Below are 24417 nucleotides of genomic sequence, written 5' to 3'. Positions count from 1 at the left end.
AATTGTGGGGGTCTGGAATGCACTGCCTTGGATGGCAGTGGAGGCCAATTCTCTGGATGCTTTCAAGAAGGAGCTAGATAGGTATCTTATGGATAGGGGAATCAAGGGATATGGAGACAAGGCAGGATCCGGGTATTGATAGTAAATGATCAGCCATGATCTCAAAATGGCGGTGCAGGCTCGAAGGGCCGAATGGTCTACCTCTGCACCTGTTGTCTATTGTCTAAGAATTAGCAGGCTTGACATGGACAATCCTGTTATAGACTGTTGCCTATCTTGTCAAGAGTAAAAAGTAAGTTTAGTGTATTTTGACCTTTGGCTTGGCCAGTGATTTATAATTATGGCTTATGTGTTTTAAATTTTCATAATTCAGAATTCTTTTCCTTGTATCAGTTGCCTAAACCATCATGTCAGTTTAGCACAAAGTTTTACTATTTAAAAGTGAATGATGTAGAGTGAGGGCTAAGTATTCAAGATTTCCAAATGTTATCTTCAAACAAAAAAGTAAAGTGGCAAATTTCAGCAAATTAGTGGATCTTTTCCAAACTGAGTGTTAAAACTATTTTGATTTTTTTTCTCCATTACACATAGTGAATAAGAATCATATATTTCTTGTGGCTGGAAATGTAAGTCACCTTAATTTAAAATTTATCCATCAATTCATGACAGTTTTAATTTTGTCCTCTCCTGTAAAAATTATAATTTATGTTTACATTTTCTTGTGACTGCTGCATATTTAATGCTATGCTCCTTTGATGTTGTTGTAGTTAAGGTTTTCCTTATGCCTCAGCATATAAACATTTTTGCTTATGACAATAAATATGATTTTGACTTTGACTTTAAACTCATGTTAAACCTCCCACAGTCACATAAATTGAGGCACATTTAAACCAATCCAATAAGGTTATTGTGACTTTTGGCTATAAGCAACCTTGCAATATTTTGTAGCAGCTTTAATTATTAATCTAAATGATGAATTAAACCATTCCATTGTTCCCTGTTGATAACAGGCACAAAGTGATTTAATTCAAAGTAAAATGATTTACTTTCTCATGCTAAATTGATTAAATTCTGATATAATGAGGGAAATCCCAAAATTTTCTCAAAATGAATGAGAGAAACAAGAGATAAAAATGTGATAAGTAACAATTTTCACTTAAAGGTAAAACATTCCTTATTTTATTATTTGAAAGTATTTCCAACAGAAGTCTCTGTAAAGATTGCTTCATCAAATTTATATTAACTAATTTTGAAAGAACTTGTTTGAGGTTATTGGTGACTGAATGATTGAATTTTCAGCTTTGTCAGATGAGCAATGATCTGCCTGAGTGGTTTTTCTCATGGATGCAGAGTAAATAAAATTGCTTCATTTTCATAACTTCAAATAAAAGTTGTATTAATTTTAATGATTTTATATCTAACAAATTATGAAGGTTTAAACCTGAGATGATGAATCACCAACTGAGACAATTACATCCATTCCAGTGCATTTACACCAACCTGCTTAGGTTATTGTGACTTCTGGCTCAATACAGTTTGCACTATTTTATAGCTGACAAGGTATGAATTACAGTGAATCCTTTACTGGAAGTGTGAGTTGTTTTATACATTGAGCTGTATGATGAATCGAACCATTGTTGATCAGCTTCAGTTGTCACAGATCTTGTTAAACAGTGGATTTTGGATTCTATAAATCAGTTGGCTTCTGCAATTGTCTGTTACTCCAGGTTATTGTCAAGTGAAGAAAAAAATAATATTTCGTATCTTATTCTGTATGTTCATCTTTAGTCTGACCAAGTGACTTTACATAAGAGCGTGTTTTGCTTTTAAAAATGACCAGTAAAAACCAGTATTTCTTCTAGGCGATTCTTGACTTATAAGTTGTTTCAATTTCTTGTATGTAACACAATTTTGAAACTAATACCCAAGTTGTTTCAATTAATAAATTGCAAACACTTCACAAGTACACAATAGGAAATGCGCTAATGTTGTTTATTTTTTGACGTGAATAGAAATTAAGAATTTAATATTTTTTAATTTACCTCAGTCTTTCAAATACTTTCCATTTTAGATGTCTATTGGTCATGTAAATAATGATTGCTTATGACAGAAATATAAAAATGTTAAATGATTGATTTCCACTGACAAAAGAACTGGCTGGGATTTTTATCTGAAATCATTACAAAAGGACAACAGATTTTTTTCTCTCATCATTAATGGAGCTGTCAACGGATTTTTGACATAACCAGGTAGTGTATAAACAATCATTTGCATTTATAATTCTGCCTTTGATAAAGTAATGATTAAAAAAAGGATATGTTATCTCTCTGACAATGTTATTTGTTTCCAAAAAACTAAGAGCAGTATCTGAAGCTGATAAACAAACATGAAATAACTATCATTTTGTTACATTCTCATTTTAATAACAGGCTTGAATGCTAAAAATGAGGAACAACGATGAAGATATAGCTATTGTTGGAATAGGATGTAACTTCCCTGGAGGTAAGACCAATAAAGATTGAAAATTAAACTCTCAGCAAAATGTCTGTACAAGAATGACAAATAAGGTTATCTTTCCTCTTTATTATGTTTGAACACAAAAGATTAATCCACTCACAGAAAACTGTAAAGAAAAATCAAATATAAATTATGTATTGACAATGAGATGTCTATTTACTGTCGTTTTAGTTTATTGCTCTGCCCATCGCCCCTGCTACATCCAAGTCTGGGCCTCTCTATATGTTGAAAGTAGGATAGGCACCAGAATTTTCTAATATTTCCTCACATAGAAGGAGGCCATTTGGCCTGTCAAATCCATGTTAGGAGTTAGAGCAGACCCATTCCTCCATTAATCCATATTCTCCCACTTAAGCCAGGGGCAATTTATAACAGCTAATGAACTGACTACCCCACACACTTGGGACGAAAACTGAAGCATGTTGATAAAACCCACACAATCACTGGGAGAACATGCACAGGGGCCAGAAAAGCAATAATAGAATGCAGAATTAAATGTTACAGTCACAGAGACAGTACTGTGCAGGGAGACAGTGAGGTGATGGGGTAGATGGGGACCTCATACAAAAGGTCCGTTCAATAATCTTATACCAGTGGTACATGTGTCCTTCAGGCTGGTGGGATGTATTGTCAGACTTTTATATCTTTTGCCCATTGGAAGGGGAGAGGAGAGAATGTTTGAGGTGGGAAGGATCGTTTATTCTGTTAGCTTTTGTAGGATAGCGAATAAGTTTAGACAGCATCCATGGAGGGGAGATTGTTTTTCGTGATCTACTGAGCTGTGTCCACAACTCTCTTGTGTCCTTGGGCAGAGCAGTTACCATATCGATCCCCGCTTCCACTGGAAAACTCTTGGTTGGGCTATTATCAATAAAGCTGGTGGTTTGCCATTTTTACATGAACATATGTTGAAGCAATTTTCATTCTTTTATTTATGAGGTCATGGACAGCTGGGTTTTAAATCATAATACATAGTGGCAAGCAGCAGCACCTCCATATTCACATGCAAGATCCATATTTTGTCACACATAATCTGTACATTCAGGAGCTCAAGAAATTCTGTAGATGCTGGAAATCCAAAGCAACACCCACAAGATGCTGGAGAAACTCAGCCAGTCAGACAACATCTAAGGAAAAGAGTGAACAGTTGACTTTTCAGACCGAGACCCTTCATCAGTACTCGACTGTTTATGCTTTTCCTCCAGCATTTTGTGTGTGCTGCTGTACATTCAGGAAGTGGATTTGCTTCCAGGTGGAAGCTGATTGAGTTCATAATAGGATCTTGAAAGACACACAAGTGTTTTTTTAAAAGGAAATTAAAGATTTGCAGCCAACAAAATATATTTGGAAATAAATAAGCGTTTGTAATGTATGGAATAGAGTAATAAATTTGTACACAATATACTCACAACTAGTAGGATGAAGTGATCAAATCATCTGTATAAAGGGTAATGTTAAGGGAGGACACGGGTTAATTACACTATTCTTAAATAACATGATATTTTCTGGCTGATTGAGAGAGTTTAGCATCACATCCCAAAACAATATTCCCAGTGCCGTGACATTTCCTGGAAATGCCAGCTGAGAACATTATTCCAGTGGAATGTTAGCTGAGACCTTTGTCCTCAATCACCTGAAGTGAAACCAAAAGCTGAAATCTTCAGGCAAAGACCAGACCACTATCAATGAACACCCTGCTTACGTTTCAATGTACAAAGTTCAAAGTAAATTTATTATTATGTCCAGATTACCATATATTACCTTGAGATTCATTTCCTTGCATGCATTAACATGGGAAAAAACAAAGACTGACAAAGAGCCAATGTGCAAAAGAAGAGAAACTGTGCAAATAAAAAATACTGCGAACATGAGTTGTGAAGAGTTTTGAAAATGAGATCGTAGGTTCAGAGTGGTGGTGATTGAAGTTATCTGTGCTATTTCATGAGCCTGATAGTTGTAGGGTAATAACTGTCGATGTAGGCCCTAAGGCTTCTGTACATCTAGCTTGATGGTAGCAGTGGGAAGAGGGCATGGACTGGATAGTGCGGGTCTTCAATGATCTTCACTGTGATCTGGGACAGCACTGCTTGAAAATATATTCAATTGTAGGGTGGGCTTTGTCTGTGATGGACTGAGCTGTGACAACCACTTTCTGCTGTCATTTCTGTTCCATACCAGGCCATGATGCAACCAGACAGGATACTGTTCTCAGTGCATCTATAGAAGTTTTTAAATGTGTAGATGACATGCTGAATCTGCACAAACTTCTAAAATAGTAGAGGTGCTACCATGCCTTCTTTGTGAAGACATTTCAATGTTGGTCCCACAACTGATCCTCTGATATGCTAATGCCAAGGAATTTATAGCCTCTGCCCCTCTCCAACTCCATTCCCTAATGAGGACGGGTTCATGGACCTCATGCTTCCTTCTCTGGTCAACAATTCACTCTATGGTTTTGCTGACTTTAAGTGAGAGGTTAAGTGACACATTTGTCTCCCTTATCACCCTGAGGTGCCTGTGGTCCCATAAAAATGAACATTCCTATTTCATTGCTGCTTTGCTGTTAGTTCAAAGTGAATGAGGCAGAACACACTGCCAGCAACAAGACATACATGTCAAGTACCTGTTTGGATTTGGTCCTGTAATTCAGAATGGATCTGCACGTGGGCGGGGCTCTGTGTGGTAAGGGCTGCAAGTGGGCAGGCCCAGAAAACTACCCAACATTCACAGCTGGCTGTATTATGCCTGCACTTAGCTGTCCAAGTTTACAAGTTTTAGAAAGCTTTCTCACAGAAGGTTTCACACTGACTAGCATTTATGATTGAGAAAATCATGCAAGTTTAGAGAGTAGAGAGTGCATTAGGTTTAAACATAAGAATCACAGAAATGTCATGGAATTCTAAGTCCAAGTGTGATAAATCAGTAATGAAAGGGTTCTCAGTGTTTATTGCCCAGACAGATAGATACAGAACAATGCTACTGACTAGACTCTCCCTGACAGAATTGTAAGACCATAGGATGTCAGAGCAGAATGAGGCCATTCAGCCCATCAAGTCTGCTCTGTCGTTTCATCATGGGCATGCCTCTATTCTGAGGCTGTGGCCTCTGGTCCTAGACTTTTACACTATTGTAACATCCTTTGCATAGCCACTCTATCTAGGTCCTTCTACATTCGATAGGTTCCCACCTCATTCTTATAAATTCCAGGGAGTATAGATACAGAGCCATCAAATATTCCTCATAAGTTAACCATTTTATTTCCGGATTTATTCTTATGTACTTCCTCTGGACCCTCTCCAATGCCAGCACATCTTTTCTCAGATAAGGGGCACAAAACTGCCTATAATACAAGTGTGGTCTAACCAATGCTTGATAAATACTCGGCATTATATCCTTGGTCTTATATTCTAGTTCTCTCAAAATTAATTCTCAATATGAATATTGCATTTGTCTTCGTTACCACCAACTCAACCTGCAAGTGAACCTTTAGGGAATCCTGCACAAGGCCTCCCGGGTCCCTTTGCACATCTAAGTTCTCAATTTTCTCTCTGTTTAGAAGAAAGCCTACACCTTTATTTCTTCTACCAAAGTGCACGACCACACACTTCTGCACACTATATTCCAGTTACCATTTATTTGTCTATTCTCCCAATCTCTCTAAGTCTTTCTGTAGACTCCCTGCTTCCTACATATAGTCACAAAGTCTTCAATTCCATCATCCAAACATGATTGAATTACAATGTAATTGATGTAATTACAACATAATTGACATACAATGTGATTAGAAGTGGTCCCAGTACAGACCCCTGCAGAACACCTCTAGTCACTGGCAGTCAATCAGTAAAGGCCACTTTATTCCTACTCTGTACATGCTGTCACTCAGTCAATATTCTACCCATACTAGTATATTTCCTCTAATACTATGGTCTCTCATCTCGTTAATCAACCTCACGTGCGACACCTTGTCGCAGACCTCCTGAAAATCAAAGTAAACAACATCCATTGACTCCTATTTGACTATACTGCCTGTTATTTCCTCAGAGAATTCCAACTGATCTGTTAGATAAGATTTCTCCTCAGTGTAACCATGCTGACTCTGGCCTATTTTATCTTGTGGCTTGAAGTTCCCTGAAACCTTATCCTTAATAATGGACTCCACCTTTTTCCCAACCACTGAAGTCAGGCTAACTGGCATATAATTTTTTTAAAATTCTGCCTCCCTCCTTCTTAAAGAGTGGAGTGATATTCAGAATTTTTCAGTACTCCAGAACCATTCCAGTATCCAGTGATTCTTGAAAGATCATTACTAATGCCTCCACAGTTACTTTAGCTATGTCGTTCAGAACCATAAAGTGTAGTCAATCTGTACCTGGTGAATTCCCTACCTTCAGACCTAACCATATAATCATATAACCATATAACAATTACAGCACTGAAACAGGCCATCTCGGCCCTTCTAGTCCGTGCCGAATGCTTAATCTAACCTAGTTCCACCGACCTGTACTCAGCCCATAACCCTCCATTCCTTTCCTGTCCATATACCTATCCAATTTTTTAAAAAATGGCAATATTGAACCTGTCTCTACCACTTCTACTGGAAGCTCATTCTACATAACTACCACTCTCTGAGAAAAGAAGTTCCCCCTTGTGTTACCTCTAAACTTTTGCCCCTTAACTCTCAACTCATGTCCTCCTGTTTGAATCTCCCCTACTCTCAATGGAAAAGCCTATCCATGTCAACTCTAGCTATCCCCATAATTTCAAATACCTCTATCAAGTCCCCCCCCCCCTCAACCTTGTACGCTCCAAAGAATAAAGACCTAACTTGTTCAAACTTTCTCTGTAACTTAGGTGCTGAAACTTATTTTTGTTGACATCTTTCCAATAATTCAGTGATCACAACTGTACACAATTCTCACCAATGCCTTGTTCTAGACTCACTTCTGCCCCAGATACTCTCAAATTTCTGATATGCTGTTAGGGTCTTCCACAGTAAAGTTGTTATAAAATTCTTCTTACATTTGTCTGCTGTTTCTCTGTTCCCTATTAGTACCTCTACAGTGCCATTTTCCAGCAGTCCAGTATCCACTCTTGTCTATCTTTTACTCTTTATATAGCTGAATATACTTTTGGTATTCTCATTTATATTATTGGCTAGCTTACCTTCATATTTCATCTTTTTTCTCTTTTTAGTTGCTTTCTGTTGGTTTTTAAAAGCTTACCAAACCTCTTACTTCCTACTACTTTTGGCTATATTGTATGCCCTATCTTTAGCTCTTATACTGCTTTTGACAGCCCTTGTCAACCATGGCTGCCTCACCTCTCTTTAGAATACTTTTTCATCTTTGAAATGTAGCGAGTGCGCACTTTCCGAATTGAACCCAGATTCTCCTGCCATTACTGTTCTGCCTTCATTCCTGTTAGTGTCCCCTTCAAATCAACATTGGCTGCTCCTCTCTCATGCCTTTGTAACTCCCTGTACTGCACCGTAATTCTGATACACCTGACTTTATCTTCTCCCTCTCAAACTGTGGGGTGAATTCTATCAGATTATGGTCATTGACTCCTGAGGGTTCCTCTGCCTTAAATCTGAGTCAGTACACAACTGGCATTCCATAAATGTCTCTAGCCCAGTGGGCTCAACCACAAACGGCTCTAAAAAGCCAGATCATCTGTATTCAATGAATTCCCTCTCTTGGGATTCAGCACCAACCTCATTTTCCAAATCAATCTGTGTATTAAAATCCCCCATGACTATCATAACATTGCTCTTTTTAACAACACAGTTGAAACACTGGATGAACTCAGCAGGTCAGGCAGCATCTGTGGAAGTGAATAAGTAGTTGATGTTTCAGTTTGAGACCATTCTTCAGGACTGAAAAGAAAGGGGTAAAACATCAGAATAAAAAGCTGGTGATGTGGATGTGAGTCAAACTAGAAGCTGATAGGTGAAGCCAAGTGTCTGAGTAAGGTAAAGGGCAGGAGAAGGAATCTGAGAGGAGGCAAATGTAGACCATGGGAGAAAGGGAGAAAGAAGAGGTACCAATTGGAAATGATAGGCAGGTGAGGTGGAGGGAAGAAGCCAGAATGGAAAACAGAAGAATGGAACTGGGAAGTGGAAGGGGAAAATAATTTCTGAAAGGAGAAATCAATGCTCATACTATCAGGTTGGAGACTACCCAAACTGAATATGGAGGAGCCTAAGCGTGGCAGAGGAGAAGGCCATGGACTGACGTGTTCGAACAGGAGAGGGGATAGGAATTAAAATGGTTCACCACCTGGAAATTCTGCTTTAGGTGCATGGAGCTTGACAAAGAGGTTTCTCAATTTGGATGGGGTCTCACCAATGTAGAGGAGGCCTTTTTAGAAGCTTTTCCTATCTCCCATTGTAATTTATATCCCACATCCTGGATACTGTTCAGAGGTTTGTATATAATACCGATTACCTTTGCAGTTTCTCAAATCAACCCACATGGATTTTACATCTCCCAATCTTATATCATCTCTTCTAAGGATTTTATTTTATGTTTAACCAACAGAGTCACCACAGTGCCCCACCTACCTGTCTGTCCTTTTTCTTTTTCAATCTTTTTATTAATATCAGTATGTTAAGATTAATACATAGATAGTGGGATTACAAACTTACAAAATTAAAATAAACATAAAAGGATACACAAGCTGTAAGTACAATATAGTTAAGTCTTCCCAAATCATGAATGATACAAATATATAAACGAAACAAAAAAAAACTAGGTATATCATGTTGAGAAAAAAACAGAAAAGAAAAAAAGAGAAAAAATATTATTACCCTAAGAAAAACTAATCTAACAAACTGATCACTAACTATTAAAGAGAAAAAAAAGGAAAAAAAAGAAGAAAAAAAGGGCTGTTTATAATATCTATAAAAAGATACAAAATCATCAGTGTCCCCAACCCCGATCCTCTCAACATATATATAATCAAAACTGGAAAAACAAATAGGATTGGAACAGGGTCTAATTACATCATGTGAAAATATTGAATAAATGGCCTCCAAATCTTTTCAAATTTAATAGAAGGGTCATATACAACACATCTAATTTTTTCCAAATTTAGACATAACATAGTTTGAGAAAACCAATGAAATATGGTAGGGGGATTAATTTCTTTCCAATTCAACAAAATAGATCTTCTAGCCATTAGTGTAAGAAATGCAATCATCTGACAAGCAGAAGAAGATAAATGAATTGACTCTATCATTGGTGAACCAAAAATTGCAGTAATAGGATGAGGTTGTAAATCAATGTTCAATATCTTTCCAATATTTTTCAAAAGTGGACATGACCAAAACATATGAGTTAAAGAAGCTATCTCAGAATGACATCTGTCACATATAGGATTTATATGGGAATAAAAACGAGCCAATTTATCCTTGGAGATATGAGCCCTGTGCACAACTTTAAACTGTATCAATGAATGTTTAGCATATACAGAGGATAAATTAATTAATTGAAGAATTTTTTCCCAATTTTCAATAGGGATAATAAGGTTAAGTTCTCTTTTCCAATCATTTTTAATCTTATAAAAGGCCTCTGAATGTATTTTCGTAATTACATTGTAAACATAATGTAATATAAACATTGTAAACATAATTTGATATTACAACTTTCTGAAAAGGATTTAATTCTAACAATTTCTCCAAAATACACGAAGAATCAAGATTGGGATCTCTTTACCTTTGCAGTTTCTTAATTCAACCGACATGGATTCTACATTTCCTAATCCTGTATCATCTCTTCTAAGGATTTTATTTTATTTTTAACCAACAGAGTCATCACAACTGTCAGTCTGCCCTTTTGATAGAATGTGTACCCTTAGATGTTAAGCTCTCAGCTATGATTTTCTTACAGCCACAACTCAGTGATGCCCACATCGTTATTCCATCAATTTATAAATGCACTACAATATCATCCACCTTATTCTACATACTGCATGTATTCAAATATAACACCTGTCCTGTATTCATCACCCTTTTCTATTTTGCCTCTGTGTTATTCATCAACTCCCCTACTACAATTCTACCCTATCACCTGTCTGTCCTGCTTCACAGCATCATTACCTATGGCATCTATTTGTATGGCAACTGCCCTATCCTTTGTCCTGTCACACTAGTTCCAATCCCCTGCGGAATATTATAACCCCTCCCCAACAGTTCTTGCAAATCTGATCAAATGGTCCTGAGAACATCCAGCTCTAGCTCGATTTTATTGACCCTGACAGTCAGGAGCTGCAGTTGGAAGTACTTCCTGGAGATGTAATCATCAGGAGACAGTTGACGACCCTGCAATCTCACATCATTCAGAAAGAGTGACCCAGTGGTTTAACTACCATCCTGCCTACAATTGTTATACTCCGGCTGTAATTTCTTAAGCTTAAGTTCTACAATCAACCCAATGACTCCAAAAGATTAAGCGCCTTTAAACTGCACCTTTTCTCACCAAAGCCTGATCACTTTATACGCTGGCTTAGCCCACAAGGCCCACATCTCTGGAATGATTATAAATAGAGTCACGTGATAGTGTTACCTTCCTCAGGCATGAATGGCAGAATTACAAACTGGTTATTATCTACAAGTTCGTTCTTTATATTCCAGGAGAAGGCATTGATAATTTCTGGGAAGTCCTTCTTGAGGGAAGAAACTGTGTGGATGATATTCCAGCAAATCGCTTCGATACAAAGTTCTGGCATGACACTGATGACAACAAAGCAGGAAAAATGATCAAGTTTAATTGAAGGGTAATGAAGGAAACAGCATTTCATAAAATGCCAAACTGAATGATCAATATATTAATAATCACAAATCAGTATAGGGTAATGGATAATCTTGAGGTCTATTTGAATTCATAAATAAATCACCATCACAATGCTATTCAAAGACTTAAATATGAATCAAGGGTGAAAGTCGTAAGTACAAGCTGCAGGTAAGAAAGTGAATGACAAATTGGATAAACTTGGTTAAATCAGCACAGTTAGGGAATCAACTGTACTGGAAACAAATTTAAGTTATTTTCTGCCTGACTATAAATTACATTAAAATCAAATAGCTCTGATCTGGCATTCCCCTTCAAATTATGCCAGCCTTAGTATATTGCTTCTCATTGATCAAACTTTCAAAAGAATGCATGTCCTTACATTTATCTATTAAAATAATTTTCAAGCAGATTAATTATTGTTGAATGAAAGTGTAAGTTTTCTAGAATATCCAAATTAGCACAAGAATCAGAATTACTGTGGAAAATTACTTTTTCAGTGAACTGAATGATTTGTTTAGAAATCGTCAGATGCATTTACAGAATGTGAGCATGTGAGCACCTCAGAATATCACTGGCCTGCAGTTAACACTGACTTTCTGTTTAACTAACAGGTTCAATGAGTTTGATCACAAGCTCTCAGTGCTCTCAAGCTCTCAACAGTGCAAAAAGTCTCAAGTTGAGTTCATGGGTTCATGGACTCTTCAGAAATCTGATAGTAAAGGGGAGGAAGCTGTTCCAAAAATATTGAGTGTGAATTTTCAGGCTCCTGAATCTCCTCATTGATAGTAGCAATGAGAAGAGGGCATGTCCTGGATGGTGCAGGACATTCATGATGAATGATGCCTTCTTGAGGCTGCCTTTTGGAGATGTCCTTGTTCGTGAGGAGGTGATTCCCATGATGGAATTGACTTGAGTTTATGACCCTGTGCAGCTTTTTCTCCTTCTATGCATTGGTGCATCCTATGGGCAATGCTGTAGTGGCATCAGCACTGGACTTTGAGGCAGAATCTGGCTGTGTCCCAATCTGGGCAGCAGCAGTGTCTGCTGAATGAAGGTCTGGCAATCTACTTCTGTGTCTTAGGATACTATAGGGTGTTTTAAGAGACCCTTAGATAGGTACATGGAGCATAGAAAACATAGGAGCTATGCAGTAGGGAAATTCTAGGCAGTTTCTAGAATAGGTTACATGGTCGGTACAGCATTGTGGGCTGAATGGCTTGTAATGTGCTGTGGATTTCAATGTTCAATGTTCTATACCAGATGATTATGTGAGTAGTCAGAATGCTCTCCATGGTATATCTGGTGAAATTTGTTGGAGTCCTCAGTGACAAACCAAATCTCAAACTCCCCATGAAATATATAAACTGGCAGGACTTCTGACCCAGCGCAGACCTTCAGAGATGTTGTTGATGTTCCTTTTGGTGCCTTGTGTTGCATGGGTGGCCACCTTGCCATTTCTTTAGCATTTGTCTGTTTTTTTTAATGAATTTGAGCTTCTGGTTCGATGCTCAACCCAGCACGCATGGAAAGTGTGCAAAATGCCGACCAGGACTGCTGGCCTCGAACTCCAGTGCGGATGTCACTACACCACCGGCTGGATTCAGAGATGTTGACATCCAGGATCTAGTACTCTGGCAGCTTGTTCCACGTACCCACCCCCATCTATGTGGAACAACTAAGATAGACATCTGGCCCTCTAGTTTTAGACTCCTAGCACTGGAAGAAAGCTGTAATCATTTGCCCTGTCAATCCCTCTCATACTTCAATGGATCTCTCCAAGGTCACCCCTTTCCATCAGGGAAAGTTGTCCCTACCTAACTCAAGCTCTCCAATTTGAGTCAACATTCCTGTGAATTCTTTTTGAAAGTCACTCTAGATGAATCACAGCCTTCCTGTAACGTGGTCATGCCACTTGCAATCTTTGCTGAATGATGAGCAATAAAGGACTACACTCTGATCTCTGCGGCACACCACTGATGGTCTGGGAAATGATTCTCCACTACCATCCTCTGCCTGTACTGCCAAACAAATTCTGTGTCCAATCTGCTGCTCTCCTGCTCCATGTGGAACCTCTGTCAAAGACTTTGCTAAAATCCATGAAGACAACAGCCACTGCCCTGCCCTCAAGAATCCTCCAAGACACCTGCACAATATTTTGATAACAGAGAGGTTATGTGGTAATTAGTATGATTAAGGGAGTATTTACATGGGTGAAAATAGAGCCTAATTATGTCTGGAAGGTTTAGTTTGTGTATATTTTGGATTTGAATCTGAAATGTTTAGATTTTATGTGTCTTTTGGAGAACAGCTGCTTTATTTACATATCTAACTGTGTGCATGCAGTCACAGGAAATCGTTGTGTTATTTACACAATAAAATAATGAACTACACTGATGCTTCAACAGTAAAACCTATTTAGGTCTTCTCTTTAGGTCTCGTGAATCGTGATTTTGAGGGGATTTCAAACAGTGACGCTGACAAAATCACCTATTATAACGGGACAGGGTCAGCAATGAGTATTGCGGCAAATAGGATTTCTTTTGCTTTCAACCTTACTGGACCATCACTGGCTATTGATACAGCGTGCTCCTCATCGCTTGTTGCTTTACATTATGCTGCTCAGGCGATCAAGCAAGGTACAAGTGGTATTTTTTGTTCTGTTACTTTTACTCTTGTTACCATAATGGATGAAATAAATTTGATTGTTCTTACTGTAGCTTCACTTAGCTCCATCTGAAGAAAGTTGAATGGAGTCTTACCAAACTGCTTCAGTCAATTGACACCAGGCCATTGTCTCCCACACCATCACTGATCTTATTAGCTCTGGGGATCTCCCATCCACTGCCACCAACCTCAAGTTGCTTTGCACTTTAGCTTTTTGTATTTTCTCTCCATTTGGAGATTGAAAGGGACTTGGGAGTCCTTGCACAGGATTCCCTGAAAGTTAATTTGCAGATTGAGTCTGTGTTGAGGAAGATCAAATGCAATGTCAGCATTCATTTCAATAGGACTAGAATAGAAAAGCATGGATGTAATGTTGATCTTTATAAAGCCCTGGTGAGGCCTCACCTGGAGTATTCTGAACAGGTTTGGGCCTCTTATCTTAGAAATGAAGTGCTGAACTGGAAAGGGTTCAAAGGAGATTCATAAAAAAGATTCCAGGATTGAATGGCTTCTCATACGAAGAGGGTTCAAAGTCTCTGGACTTGTATTCACCAGAATTCAGAAGAATGAAGGTTAACCTCATTGAAACCTATTGAATGGTGTAAAGTCTTGATAGAATGGATGTGGAGAGGGTAGTTCCTATGTTGGGAGGGTCTCTAATGCATGAACTAAATTTGATTGTTCATACTGTAGCTTCACTTAGCTCCATCTGAAGAAAGTTGAAATGGAGTCTTACAAAACTGACTCCTCATCTTTAGGTACTCCTGCTATAATTCCTGGGCTGCTTTTCCACACTGCTAATTAAGCACAAGTAGTAATTTAGCAAGGAAATGGTGGCAAAGGATCAACACCTCCTGGATCCTTATTCTAAGAATGAGATACCTCAGAGGAGGTATGTTGTACTCTGAAATATAATTAGTTAGCTTGGTAAATCTCTGAAATGTTTAGTTGTAATTTAATACCACACAAGGAAGTAACAAAACTGAGCCACGACATTCTATCTTCCTACAAGCTACATCTTGAACTTAGAACATAGAACATAGAACAGTACAGCATAGCACAGAAACAGCCCCTACAGCCTACAATGGTGTGTCAAACCAGTGAGAAAGTAAATCAAACCCCCACAAAAACTACCATCTCCTACCTCAACAATGCCCATATCCCTCAATCTTTCTCATTTACATGTGCCCATCTAAACAATCTCTTAAAAGCCTCTAATGTATTTGCCTCTGCAACCATACCAGGCAGCGCATTCCAGGCATCCACTGATTTGAGTAAAAAGCTTGCCACACACATCCCCACTGAGCCTACCTCTTCTCACCTTCAATGCATGCCCTCCGATATTAGACTTGTCAACACCAGGAAACACATACTCCCTGATTACTCTATCTAAGCTTCTTACAATCTTATAAAACCTCACCCTCTGCACTCCAGAGAAAACAACCTGTTCTAAACCAGGCGGCATCCCGGTTAACCTCTTCTGCACCTCTCCAAAGCCTCAACATTCTTCCTACAGTGGGTCACCGAGACCTCTATGCAATACTCCAGATGTGGATTAACAAGAGTTATACTTTTAGACAATAGACAATAGGTGCAGAAGTAGACCATTCGGCCCTTCAAGCCTACACCGCCATTCTGAGATCATGGCTGATCATCTACTATCAATACCCGGTTCCTGTTTTGTCCCCATATCCCTTGATTCCCCTATCCATAAGATACCTATCTAGCTCCTTCTTGAAAGCATCCAGAGAATTGGCCTCCACTGCCTTCTGAGGCAGTGCATTCCAAACCCCCACAACTCTCTGAGAGAAGAAGTTTTTCCTTAACTCTGTCCTAAATGACCTACCCCTTATTTTCAAACCATGCCCTCTGGTACTGGACTCTCCCAGCATCTGGAACATATTTCCTGCCTCTATCTTGTCCAATCCCTTAATAATCTTATATGTTGCAATCAGATCCCCTCTCAATCTCCTTAATTCCAGCGTGTACAAGCCCAATCTCTCTAACCTCTCTGCGTAAGACAGTCCAGACATCCCAGGAATTAACCTTGTGAATCTACGCTGCACTTCCTCTACAGCCAGGATGTCCTTCCTTAACCCTGGAGACCAAAACTGTACACAATACTCCAGGTGTGGTCTCACCAGGGCCCTGTACAAATGCAAAAGGATTTCCTTGCTCTTGTACTCAATTCCCTTTGTAATAAAGGCCAACATTCCATTAACCTTCTTCACTGCCTGCTGCACTTGCTCACTCACCTGCAGTGACTGATGAACAAGGATTCCTAGATCTCTTTGTATTTCTCCCTTACCTAACTCTACACCATTCAGATAATAATCTGCCTTCCTGTTCTTACTCCCAAAGTGGATAACCTCACAATTATTCACATTAAACGCCATCTGCCAAGTATCTGCCCACTCACCCAGCCTATCCAAGTCACACTGAATTCTCCTAACATCCTCATCATATGTCACACTGCCACCCAGCTTAGTATCATCAGCAAAATTGCTGATGTTATTCTCAAAGCCTTCATCTAAATCGTTGATGTAAATCGTAAACAGCTGTGGTCCCACTACGGAGCCCTGTGGCACCCCACTAGTCACCACCTGCCATTCCGAGAAACACCCATTCACCGCTACCCTTTGCTTTCTATCTGCCAACCAGTTTTCTATCCATGTCAATATCTTCCCCCCAATACCATGAACTCTGATTTTACCCACCAATCTCCTATGTGGGACCTTATCAAATGCCTTCTGAAAATCGAGTTGCACTACATCCACTGGATCTCCCTTGTCTAACTCCCTGGTTACATCCTCGAAAAACTCCAACAGATTAGTCAAGCAACATAACCTCTTGGCTTTGGAATTCAATGCCTCAACTAATAAAAGCAAGCATTCCATTCATCTTCTTGACCCACCCTGTTGATCTGCGTAGCCACTTTCAAGGAGATGTGAACTTGGATCCCATGATCTCTCTGCTCAGCAACACGGTTAAGCGTCTGAACTGCTTCAACAATTTTGTTATCACAAATTATTTTATTCGAACCTTTCCTTGTACATTTGGATTCACATACACTTTGTATAAATTCCCATTTGTGTCTCAGGTGATTGTGAGATGGCAGTTTGTGGGGGTGTGAGCTGTATTATTGAGCCGAGAATCAATGTAGCACTCAGCAAAGCAAAAATGATATCTCCAGATGGAATGAGCAAACCATTTTCCAACAAAGCCAATGGGTACGGAAGAGGTGAAGGTTGTGGCATTTTGCTGTTAAAGCCGCTCGCAAAGGTAACACATTTAATCAGATTCTTTTTACGTCTACAAAGTGTATTTAAATATTGGCGTTTATTGGAAAACTATTTCTTTAATATTGACATACTCGTTAATCCTATCAACTGGCTCAGAAGGACCACGACCATATTTGGGGTGTAATAGTCCGTAGTGCAATCAACCAGGATGGCAGAGCAGTCACACCTATCACCAGACCCTCCCAAAAGCAGCAAGAAGAGTTACTGAGGGGTATTTACCCCAGAAGTGTTGACCCTTCACAGATTCAGTACGTGGAGTCTCATGGAACCGGAACACCAGCTGGTGATCCGATTGAAGCAGCCAGCATATCAAGTGTTATTGAACAATCCAGACACTCAGATTTCCCTCCACTTACAATGGGGTCAGTCAAAGGAAACATTGGTCACACAGAATCAGCCGCAGGAGCTGCAGGTTTAATTAAAGTTCTCCTCATGATGCATCATGGAAAGATTGTACCATCACTCCACTACTCCAAGGAGAACTCGAGCATCAATACAAAAGATCTGAATCTACATATTCCAACTAGTGTGGTGAACTGGGAAGGAAGCGGGGAGAAAGGGAAGATGGCAGGGATCAACTCATTTGGATTTGGAGGGACAAATGCTCATGTAGTTGTAAGGCATTTCAAGCAAGATTCTGGTCAAAACTCTGTACAAAGACCATTTGAAATATTTGTACTTTCCGCTGTCTCCCAGAATTCAGTGAGAATGATGATAAAGGATATAAGTAACCAAATAATGGAAAGTGACGATGTAATTCTTCACAACCTGGCGTACACATCTGCATGTAGAAGAAGCCATAAGAATTACAGATACAGGAAAGCATTTATTGCTTCTTCCCTTGGGCATCTCCAACAGCAGCTTAGATCAGCTGTAGATAGTGAAGTGGCTCAGAGCAAAGCTGATGTTAAATTGATATTTGTGTTTTGTGGCAACGGTGTTTTATATCAAGGTATGTGCAAACAGCTTCTACAAATAGAACCGAAGTTCAGGGCACAGATCAATGAGATAGACAGGATGCTCCAACAATACACAGACATCAGCTTAATGGAGTTAATAGAGAATGACTGTGATGACTTCACAAAACCAGACGTAGCACAGCCAATACTCTTTGGCATCCAAGTAGCAATAGTGACTCTTCTGAAGTTTTGGGGAATTGAGCCTGACATTGTCATTGGACACTCAGTTGGAGAAATAGCTGCAGTATATTGTGCTGGAATACTTTCATTGCAAGATGCTGTAAAGGTGCTTTACCACAGAAGTGCTTTACAATCAACGGTAACAGGAGGGAAAATGTTGGTGGTCAGTAATTTGCCTGTGAAAAAAGTGTCAGATAAGCTTGATTCCTATTCAGGGAGACTCTGCATTGCTGCATTCAATAGTCCCTCGTCATGCACAGTGTCAGAAGATGCCGATGCAATAGACAAACTGCATACAGAATTACACAGTTCATTTGGTGACAAAAATGTATTCCTTCGCCTTCTGGATGTCCCTGCAGCATATCACAGTCATTTGATGAAACCAATTTTAAACCAAGTGGAAGAGAGTATCAGTAATTTACAGAAACATGATACAAAAGTTCCACTGACACTGTAAAGTTGGTTGCTGGAAATGACTGTGTGACAGGGAAGTATTGGTCCAGAAACATAGAAAAACCTGTTCTTTTTGAACAAGCCATTAGAGCTGCTGTTGAGGAGGTAAAAGATGCTGTGTTTATTGAAATAGGATCTCGAAGGGCCTTACAGAGATACATCAAAGACATTGTAGGAAATGGGGCTCAGGTTTTCCCTGCAGTGCAGCCACAAAGAGATTATGAAACCCTGCTTTCAGTTTTGTCAGGGCCTTTCCAAATGGGATACAATCCTAATTGGCAAAATATCTTTGAGGAATGTGAGATAGTTCCCACATTTTATCCGTGTTATAAGTTTGATTGCTCTAAGCTTAGCATTGAGCTTGCCTTAGCATCTACCTTGGCAAGTATTAAACCAAAGATACCCCTCAGGTTGTGCCAATTGAGTATTTCTTTCTTGAATCCCTGTATTGTGCAGCCAAACTCAACAGAGCTCAAGGTCCAACTTAACAGGGAAGACAAAATGACTGAATTTTCTGTTGTGGCATCAGCTGTTTCTTACGCAAAAGGAGAAGTTCAACAAAACATGGAGTACGTGGTTGAAGCAAGTGTTCTTTCAGTTGAGCAGATTTTGTAAAGAGACAATATAAGAATTAAGGCAGAAAGTATTTATGAATCTATTTCTAAATTAGGTTTCCAGTATAGTTCAGTCTTCAGAAACCTTGGAGATGTGTTCTGCTCAGATGAACTACAAGAAGCTATAACATATGTTAAAGTACCAGATGAACTTGTCCCACAGATGCACGAGTTTTGCATTCATCCGGTTATCTTAGGTTACTACATGCAAACGGCTGCTATTCTGGCAATGAAAATGTCAAATCTGAGGGCTGGATTTCCAACTTCCATTGGGAGTTTGGTGGTATGTCAACCAATGCAACAGGAAATGATAATATACATGAGGACCTGTAAAAATACAGTGGAATTTTATGACATTTCTGGGGCATTTACAGATAGAAAGGGTACAGTAATTGCTGAATTAAAAAACGTCAGAATTACATTTCTTGGGCAAGGCAATTCCACAGGATTTAATGATATTTCCTATGAAAACTCCTGGGAGGAAATTGATCAGCATGCCAAAGAAGTAGATATTCGTTCTACATCAAGATCATTAGTATTTGCTGATAACATTGGGATTGCTAAAGGTCTGCAAAAGCACCTGCATAAGCAGTCCTTTTATGTTCCTTACCAGGATCCAGAGACCTTGATGGATAGAGAAGTCACACAGATTTTGCGACAGTACAATGTGACTGATTTGAACAGCTTTGATGAAGTGTTGTTCTTGTGGGGCATGAAAAACATAACTAACCAGAACAGTAAAGCAGTAGTGGACCATGTCAGCAGTTGCTGTGAGTTCCATCGGCAAATACTTCTACTGGTCCAAGGAAAAAAATCCTCAAAGTCTGTTAGAACCATCACCTACAGGACATCTGAAAATGCAGTGGATCAAATCACTGCAGGTTTTGCCTTATGGGGAATGACCAGATCATGCCTTGTAGAACTTCAAGAGATTTCTTTTCAGCTGATAGACATTGGCTCTGCTAATGAGGCAGATATTGCAGTTTTAGCTAATGTAATCAGCCTGCCTCATAATTACCCTGAAGTAATGATTCGACTCGGAAAGGTACATGTTTCATGTGTCAAACGAGCAACTTCTATAAATTTGAACAGTATTTTCAGCATTGTACCTTACACTGGTTATGAAAATGTAGTATTCCAGACAACAAATCCTTACAAAGTTGTAGATCTTCATGCAAAGCCGCAAGAATGGAAAATGACGGAACCTGTAAAACAAACAGTTTATGTTAAAATTGATGCAATGTGCATTCATTCTTCAGATTATTTTCCAGTCAGTGTCTCTGCTGTGAACTTTGGACAGACGTTGTACTGGAACACAACTGTAACTAAAGGACATGAGCTAATTGCTCTGGACTTCAGTGGTACGGTCACAGCAGTCAGCAAAGATGTGAAGTCCTGCAAAGTAGGAGATCATGTTGTTACGTGCTACCCCGTTGCTGCATTTTCAACAGTGAGTCTTCCTGGATCTGTTTGTTTCCAAAGCAGCAACATTCCATTTCTGAAGCAGACACCCTGTGTTTCATACTTCATACTTGCCTGGGAAATACTCAATAACATTTTACCTTCTCCTAAGCATCACAAGTGCTTGACAATTCTCTCCTCCAGCCCAGAATCTCGTCTCAGTAAAGTGCTGTCTCTGACAGCTGAGTCATTGGGCTGGAAAGTACAGGTTCAAACAGAACCTAGTGACTTTTCACAAACATATCCTCATTCCGATGCATTGCTTTTCCTGCCACCTGTTAAAGCAGATCTAGTCACAAGGGTTGGCTATGTTGTTGTTCTCTTTGACAACAACCACGCATTTGAAACTTGTCAGAACATTCTTGGTTATGAAAAGGAAAATGTCCAAATTCATTTCTTGAAGGTAGCTAACATACTGAAAAAGTGTTATCTGAAAAAATCTGCTGATGATGTTTATAAGTGGATGAGATCGTTGCGGTTACAGAGGAAACGGCTTGATTTTCCAAGGATTAGTTTTCACTCAGTGACCTGTGCTGTAGGTGAACGTGGGGAAGACTCCTACTTCACCTGCAAAGCTGTCTCAGTTGTGGATCTGAATACAAATGATAAGATTTCAGAGATACCCGTGTACCACAGTCTCAAACAACTTTTTCATAGAGATGCAGCATATATCATGACAGGGGGACTTTCAGGACTTGGCTTTGAGACAGTAAATTTTATTGCCAAACATGAGGGAGGATATGTCATTATTTTGTCACGAAGCATTCCAACTACTGAAAAGCAAGAAGAATTTAAAAAACTCTGGAAATAATTTGGGACAACTGTACTTAGCATTACCTGTGATATCTCAGACTTGTCAAATGTTGAGTTAGCTATCAATCGTTTCCTTCATTCCTTCCCAAAGATCCCAATTAAAGGAGTGTTTCACAGTGCTGTTGTATTACATGATGCCCTCATGCCAGCTCTAAATAAATCATTGTTCGATAAAGTGTTGGGTCCAAAGATTGCAGGAGTTCTGAATCTTCACAATACAACAAAATCCTTCCCACTGGATTACTTTGTCTGCTACTCATCAGTTGCATCATTCATTGGGAATTCTGCCCAGGCAAACTATTCTGCAGCTAACTCTTTTCTTGACATTTTTGTGCATTACAGGAGAAATCAGGGACTGGTAGGGCAGGCTATCAACTGAGGTGCACTGAACCTTGGCCTATTACTCAATAAGGATAGCATCCAAAGATTTCTGGAATCAAAGGGGATAATGATTTTGGAGATTTCAGAAACTAACCAATGTCTTGAACAATCCCTCGTACAAAACAATCCACAGCTTGCTCTCTGTAAATTTAATTTCTCCGGTTTGCATGCTAATGTTGTTTCTCAAATTCCAGCTATGAAAGCACGATTTTATTCCCTTGTGAAAGATGAAATCAGTAAATCACAGATCAATCCAATGGCAGAATTACCCAATAATTCACAAAAGACTCCCGAGGAGTATGTTATTGAATTGTTGAGTGAAGTCAGCAATGCTGATCCTACAGAGTTCACTAAAGAAACTTACCTTTTCAGCTTTGGTCTTGATTCCATGCTGAGTATGACAGTGCAAAATTGTATTTATCAGGAAAAAATATTAATTTGCCATTAGTGACATTTCTTGATCAAAAAACAACTGTAGGTATTGTCATGACAATGCTTGAAGAGCAGAGGTCTAGCTAGTCTGAGTGTGTAGAAACTAATCTCATATGCACAAACAAAAATGTGTTAACCTAAAGCATTAAGACAATTATCAATGAATCACTGATGACCAAGATGATATATTTGCATTTGAGCCTGAAATAATATATTTTTCTATGTCTTCTATGATCCCCAAATAAAGTATATGTGCTTCTAATGTTGCAACAGTTTTGTGATTCCAAATAATTTAGTTTATTTGATGGTGCAAAATTAATTTGCTGTTCTTGATTAACTTTTGATATTGTCAGTTCTTGTTGCATTCATTTTACAAAATGAATTGCACTTTAAGAGCCAGGTAAACGATAAGGGGTGATTGATGAGTTCCTGGCCTAAGGTAGAAGGAGATGAGTTATTAACTTCAAACTTTCTGCATTTTCACTCAAAGAGTTGAACTGCATATGCACGTAGCAAGAGCTGTATAACTCATCTTCTACCTTAGGCCATGAACTTATCAATCACCCCTGCTGTGGACACTTTCTGGAGTTCCAAGATCCGTACGCTCCATGACTGCAGTACTAAGTTTGTAAATGTAGGAGGGGACTGTGTTGAAAAATAAATGTGCTAGGTTTTCTAAAATTGATTCTTTCTACCTTAGGGCATGGACTTATCAATCATCCCTCGTTCTTTGAATATTAGATATTGAAATGGTAAAACAAGAGTGTTAATTACCTAACACTGATTGCTTTTCTATTTCTATCTATCTTTGCAGTGCCATTTTCAATTATAAATAAGTTTCTTGTAAATATAATTTGCTAGGTAGTCACAATTTACTTTCCTGTGGTTCCAATGTGGCCTTCTCTACATTGGTGAAACCCAAAGTTGATTGGGCAACCACTTCATCGAGCACTTTTGGGAGGATTAGGGAGGATTTCCTGGTGGCCAACCATTTCAATTCCACTGCCCATTCCCATTCTGATATGTCAGTCCATGGCAACATTTACTGCTACATGAGGCCACTGTCAGGTTGGAGGAGCAACACTGTCCAGTTTCTCATTCAACTGTAATGTCCTAACTGTCCCTGCACATCTGTTAAATGTTTTTTCCTGCTTCCCTTGTTCTGGTGATAATTATTTAGTCTTTTTATATTTTCATATTTATTTAAATTTGATTATTGACTTTTGCGCTAATTGTTGATTGCTCATGGCTGTTTGCACTATTGTCTTGTAAGTTGTTGGTTGCTATTGTGTTGTCTGTCATAGTATTGTCCTGTGTTTTATGCTTGGCACCGAATCTCAATCAATTCATTATGTTTCACATACTGGCAATGAAGTGATTCCATCTGAGTAGCCTCCAACCTGACCAATGAACTTCAAATTCTCTGATGTCTGGTAATTTCTCTCCACTCCCTGCTCTCTACTTTTCCACCCCCTTCGCTGGCTCTAATCTTACCCCTTCTCAGTTTTCGATCATTGCCCTCTGATGTTCCTTCTCCTTCCATGACCCATGGTCAACTCTCATATACCCATGTAACAATTACAGCGCAGAAACAGGCCATCTCGGCCCTTCTTGTCTGTGCCAAATGCTTATTCTCACCTGGTCCCACCAACATGCACTCAGTCCACAACCCTCCATTCCTTTCCTGTCCATATACCTATCCAATTTTACTTTAAAGGACAATATCGAACCTGCCTCTACCACTTCTACTGGAAGCTCATTCCACACAGCTACCACACTCTGAATGAAGAAGTTCCCCCTAGTTCTCAACTCATGTTCTCTTGTTTGAATCTCCCCTACTCTCAATGGA

General features: G+C 39.1%; 1 protein-coding gene across 1 annotated transcript; it reads left to right on the top strand.

The window, feature by feature from the left end:
• The first annotated feature begins 2444 nt into the window (after nucleotides 1-2444).
• On the top strand, nucleotides 2445-22655 carry LOC132395145 (uncharacterized). Its single transcript, XM_059971445.1, is given in 9 exon segments — nucleotides 2445-2502; nucleotides 11150-11276; nucleotides 11278-11292; nucleotides 11921-11984; nucleotides 13729-13945; nucleotides 17074-17254; nucleotides 17365-18851; nucleotides 18854-22561; nucleotides 22564-22655. Coding segments are annotated over 9 exon segments (5949 nt in total).
• Nucleotides 22656-24417: the final 1762 nt, after the last annotated feature.

Source organism: Hypanus sabinus, chromosome 6, assembly GCF_030144855.1.
Source record: "Hypanus sabinus isolate sHypSab1 chromosome 6, sHypSab1.hap1, whole genome shotgun sequence".
Classification (NCBI taxonomy): domain Eukaryota; kingdom Metazoa; phylum Chordata; class Chondrichthyes; order Myliobatiformes; family Dasyatidae; genus Hypanus; species Hypanus sabinus.
The sequence above is the reverse complement of the archived record's forward strand: the minus strand, read 5'-3'. Positions and strand labels throughout refer to the sequence as shown.